General features: G+C 61.5%; 1 protein-coding gene across 1 annotated transcript in view; it reads right to left on the bottom strand.

Annotated features, from left to right (window-relative positions):
- Nucleotides 1–4628: 4628 nt before the first annotated feature.
- The window catches only part of RNF157 (ring finger protein 157), a 16166-nt gene continuing 15995 nt past the window's right edge, over nt 4629–4799 (bottom strand). Inside the window, exon 17 of the mRNA XM_009895657.1 lies at nt 4629–4668. Within this exon, the coding sequence (XP_009893959.1) occupies nt 4629–4668 (40 nt within the window). The remainder of the gene's footprint in view (nt 4669–4799) is intronic.

Genomic DNA, 4799 nt, shown 5'->3' with positions numbered 1-4799 from the left:
CCACAGCAGTTAGGGCAAAGCTGCAGGGGGAAGGGGTGCTGGTAGATGCCCCAAATTAAAAAGTGGGGTCTGCCTTTATGTAATTAAAAGGATTACAGCCCTATGTCGCTATAAGAAATCCCCGACCCCCCCACTGCCAGGCTTTAACAGACACCAGTGAAGGCCCTCCCCTGCTCCCCAACCAAGGGCGCTGAGAGCAGTTGTGAAACCCAAGGGGATCGTGTTTTTGTTGGGGTCTGCCTTTATGTAATTAAAAGGATTACAGCCCTATGTCGCTATAAGAAATCCCCGACCCCCCCACTGCCAGGCTTTAACAGACACCAGTGAAGGCCCTCCCCTGCTCCCCAACCAAGGGCGCTGAGAGCAGTTGTGAAACCCAAGGGGATCGTGTTTTTGTTCACCCCACATCGCAAGCCCTGCCTTTTGGGGGAGCGGTGGGCTTCGGGGTGTCTTGGGGAGGTTTAAACACCGAGCACTCCTCCTGTGCCTGCCCCACAGGGGAAGAACATTTGAGAGCAGGGGGCAGGTAAGTGGCCGGACCCTCTCTCGAGGGTCGCTGCTGCCTGAAGTGGTGTGCACAGTGAGGGATTGTCCCACCAAGATCCCCAGGGATTTGGATGAGACAAGTTGGGGGGGTCAAATCCTCTCTCCAGCACACAGACAGGTGCCCCATTGCTCGTGTCCATCCCCAGAGGTTGGGAGGTGATGAGTGCTGGGACTGGGTGTGGAGGAGGGAGGAGGCAGCTCACAGGGGAGCAGAAATTTCTATTTTGCTTTTCAGTGGACCGATACCCAGAAAACAACCCCAAACCTCAATTTTCTTCCCTTCTAATGGGTCAGCTCCCTCCAGAGCGGGACCTGCCCCTGCAAAACACACCTGAAGGCAGCAGGAGCTTGAGAAGGCAGCGGGAGCTTGAGTTGCCAGCGCAGCCCTGGGCTTTCCCAAACCTGGGGCAAAGCACTTCAGGTCTCAGTTCTTCCACCTCTTTGCAGGATCCGGCCATCCACGAGCCCTCTCTCCACTCACAGCTGCAAGGTGCTGCCCCCCACCGTGCATCAGCCCCCTCCATTAAAACCAAATTACAACCCCCCCTTATAGCCTTCCTCACCTTCAACGCATCAGCTCCCAGCACGGGTTTTCTTCCCCAGCGCTGGAGGGATTTCCCCTGCACGAGCACCCAGCTCCTCAGTGCTCCTCTTCTCCTCCAAAGAAAGGTCCCCTCTGGGTGTCCTCATCCGTCCCAGCAGTGCCAGGGGACGCTGAGCTTGTGCCACCTGCCTGGCCATGCCAGGGAGATGCCACTACCCCAGGCTGGGTTCTTCTGCAGAGGTTTGGTTTGCATTTGCACCTTCTCCATCCCAGCAGGTCTCAGAGGAGGCAGGATTTAGGATGGTCGGGTAATGTGGGTTAGAAGGGGACCTTGGGAAGTGTTTAGAAGACCTGAAGCAGCTGGGCTGGTTTTGGGGAGGTGCCTGGGTGATGGGTGGGGGGACACTCACAGCCAAAAAGGGTTTTCATCCACCACGCCCCCAAGACCTCGACTGCCCTCACCTTACAACCACGGAATGACTCCGGACGCTTTGTCGACATAAGATACCCTTTATTAAACATACTCTTAAAATCCAAAACATGCTCAAAGCAAAGTCATAAGCAGCAATCTGGTTTCCTTCCTTAAATCCCTGACACGTGGATCACTGGAACAAGGGGCTGCCCCGTGAGATAAGGGGCCGTTGCCTTTCACCCCACGCTGCCAGCACTGGCAGCTCCTGTCCGCCCCTCATCCCTTCTGGGTGGCTGAGGACGGCGCTGGGGTCACCCACACCAAAATCCCATCTCTCCTGTGCCACGACGGTGCCACTTTTCTTGCACTATGGCAGCACCGCGCTGCTCGGCCGCAGCATCTTCCCTGTTTCTCCCCATTGCCATGTGCTCACCAGCAGCCACCCTGGTCTGCAGCCACCCCATGAGCTCACCTGGCTGCTCCTGCAGCTTCGGGGACACACAGCTCAAAGGGAAAACCCTCTCGGTCACCTCCCGGGACCCTCCTGAGGAAGGACCTGCCTGTTCTGCCCTGACCTGCAGGCAGCCACAAGCACTGTCGCAGCCCTACGTCGTGGTGCCTGGCCAGGACTGGAGAGCTCTCGTCCCCTTTGAAGCTGTGAGGAAGGGTGGGCTTCGACAGACGAGCCACCCTTGGAGCACCAGCCTGATTTTTCCCTCTCCTGCCCATGCCTGAGGGTGCGGGAGCAGCCAGCCTCCTACCACCCCCCTGGTTTTCTCAGCTCAGCATGACGGTGAACCCCCAAAGCTCTCCCTGTGCCCAGCATGGTGCTGGTGTGGCTCCCTTGGGGCCAGGACGCCCAAACCTGTGGGTAGCCCCACCATGGCAGCGTGTCCCTCAGCAGGGCACAAGGCTTGTCCCCTGCTGCTCCAGCCCTCTCTGCTGCTAGCAGCTCCCATCCCATGGGATGGCAGTTTGGAGATGTCACCACCCCACCAACCCACCACCATCAAGCACGCCCAGCCCCAGGTTCCCAGGGAGAAATTTGGGAGCTATTGAGAGGAAGGGAGACACGGCAGGGTGGAGGGAACCCGGAGGAGGAAGCAGCAGGGTGGCTGACACCGACCCCCCCGAGCAAGCAGCTACTGAGGCCCTGGCTGTCTGGAGGTGGAGAAAACATCCCCCTGGCCCCAAAAAGGGCTTTATCCCCCTTTAGGAGCCATGGCCATTGGCATAGCCCATGCTCCGCCGTGGGGACCTGCTCCCTGCACACACCCTGCAGCCGCTGCGGGACGCTGCTTTCACTGTATGAACGTCTCTGTCCTAAGGTAGCTCCAAAACATGTTTTTTTCCTGCAAGGAGGAGACGGCCTTTGCTATCACATCCGTGCTGGGGGCTCTCCTCCGGCTCACGCTAGTGAGAAAACCAGGCGGGGGAAAAGGGAGGGCTCAGCCTGCCCTCCCCAGGCTGGCCCAAACAGCTCCAGAGCTCGCTAGATTGGGATGCTGGGCCTGATGCTCCCCAAAACGGCTCCTGACTGTCCCTGATGCTCTCTGGAGTGGAGCCTGGTCTCTGCCAATGGCCCCATCAGGTCCCCGAGGTCTGTGGCTGTCCCTGTCCAATCGATGTCCCTCTGTGCCTGTCCCCTTGAGCAAAACCCGCTTATGCCATCAGCCAGCGCTGGCCGGAGGGATGGGGATGGAGTGGTGGGGGGGCAGCTCCCACACGCTCATCCATCCCCTGCTACAAAGTGCGGCAGGGGGGGAGCACCATCACCGCCAGTGCATTAATGGGGACAGTCCATGGCATGGCATGGGGACATCCCACAGCATGGCAAGGGGCACGGGCCAGCAAACCTTGGGGGGGCTGGCCCCCCATGAAGGTCACCAGCTCATGCATCGAGGATGCCAATGCCCCATCCTTAACCCACACCCCTGGGCACCCTCACCCCATCGTTCCCCTCCGGCCACATCTCAGGACCCCCCTTATGGGGTGACCCCATCCCATCCGACTGGGCGCTGCTCTGCAAGCTGGAGGAGAGGAGCCCCGGAGATGTGTGATGGCAGGAGGGGCCCCCAGCCTGTCCCTATCGGGGCTGGAGGACGGGAAAGTGCTGATGGGGGGCTCCAAGGTGACGCGGCTCTTGGCCCCCGCCCCCCCCGCAGAGGGGGGCCAGGGAGGACAAGTCGAGGTTACCATCTTTTCTTTTGAAAATCAGTCCCGCTACAGCCAAGGGATGGAGGTGGCGATGCCCGCGGTGCCCGGGTCCCTCCGGGTGGGCAGGGGGGGTACGTGCCCCCGCTGAGGCTGAGCCCTCACACGGGCAGGGCGGCCGCTGCCTGCTCCAGGGCTGGGGTGCCGGGGGGGCAGCGGGGCCAGGGCACCTACCGCAGGAGCCGCACGTTGTTGTTGGCTGCCTCCGGGCCTGGGGGGTTGGGGAGGAGAGAGAAAATGGGGGGGTTAGGGGCTCCCAAAGCCCACCGGCACGCTCGGCTCATCTTTCCATGGGGAATGCAAATTAGTCTCCCCAAATAACACCCACCTCCCCTGGCCCCCCTTTAGGGTTTTGGCTGCAGCGAGGGCTGGTGAGTACCTGCACTTACCTCTCCGGGCTGGGGGAGACCCTTAAACCCCCGATTTCTCAGGAATGCTGAGGGGCAAACGGGAAGCACTGCGTACCACGGCAAGCTTCTAATAACCCAAATGGAAGGGGGCTGCCTCTGCCCCCCTCCGCCCCATGCCCAGCTAGAGGGCACATGCGGATGCCCTGTGGGGGCTGCAGGTTTGGCACTAAGGGATGTCACCCCGGCCAGGACAGCGAGGGGACCGCCAGCAACGCCAGGACGAGGAGTGCCAACCCAGCGCCGATTCCCCCCACCCGGGATGATGGGGCGCGAGGCGGGCGCAGGCTCTGGGGGCTCTGCCCCCCTCCGCCCCATGCCCAGCTAGAGGGCACATGCGGATGCCCTGTGGGGGCTGCAGGTTTGGCACTAAGGGATGTCACCCCGGCCAGGACAGCGAGGGGACCGCCAGCAACGCCAGGACGAGGAGTGCCAACCCAGCGCCGATTCCCCCCACCCGGGATGATGGGGCGCGAGGCGGGCGCAGGCTCTGGGGGTCTCATACCTATTCCTCAATGTTAATGGGGCAGGAGTCCGGCACGGCGCTGCGTGGCCAGGAGAGACCAGAAGGCACATGGTGAAGGTGGGAGCGGAGACGGCGCGGGGAGGGGGGCATGCACACGAGCGAGCAAACGGGGTGACCTTGGGGGGTGAGAGGCCGGGGGGGGCTGGCCGC

The sequence above is a fragment of the Charadrius vociferus genome, unplaced genomic scaffold (genome assembly GCF_000708025.1).
Source record: "Charadrius vociferus isolate BGI_N301 unplaced genomic scaffold, ASM70802v2 scaffold260, whole genome shotgun sequence".
NCBI classification, from domain to species: domain Eukaryota; kingdom Metazoa; phylum Chordata; class Aves; order Charadriiformes; family Charadriidae; genus Charadrius; species Charadrius vociferus.
Note: the sequence above shows the minus strand (reverse complement) of the source record. Positions and strands in the feature narration are given on the sequence as shown.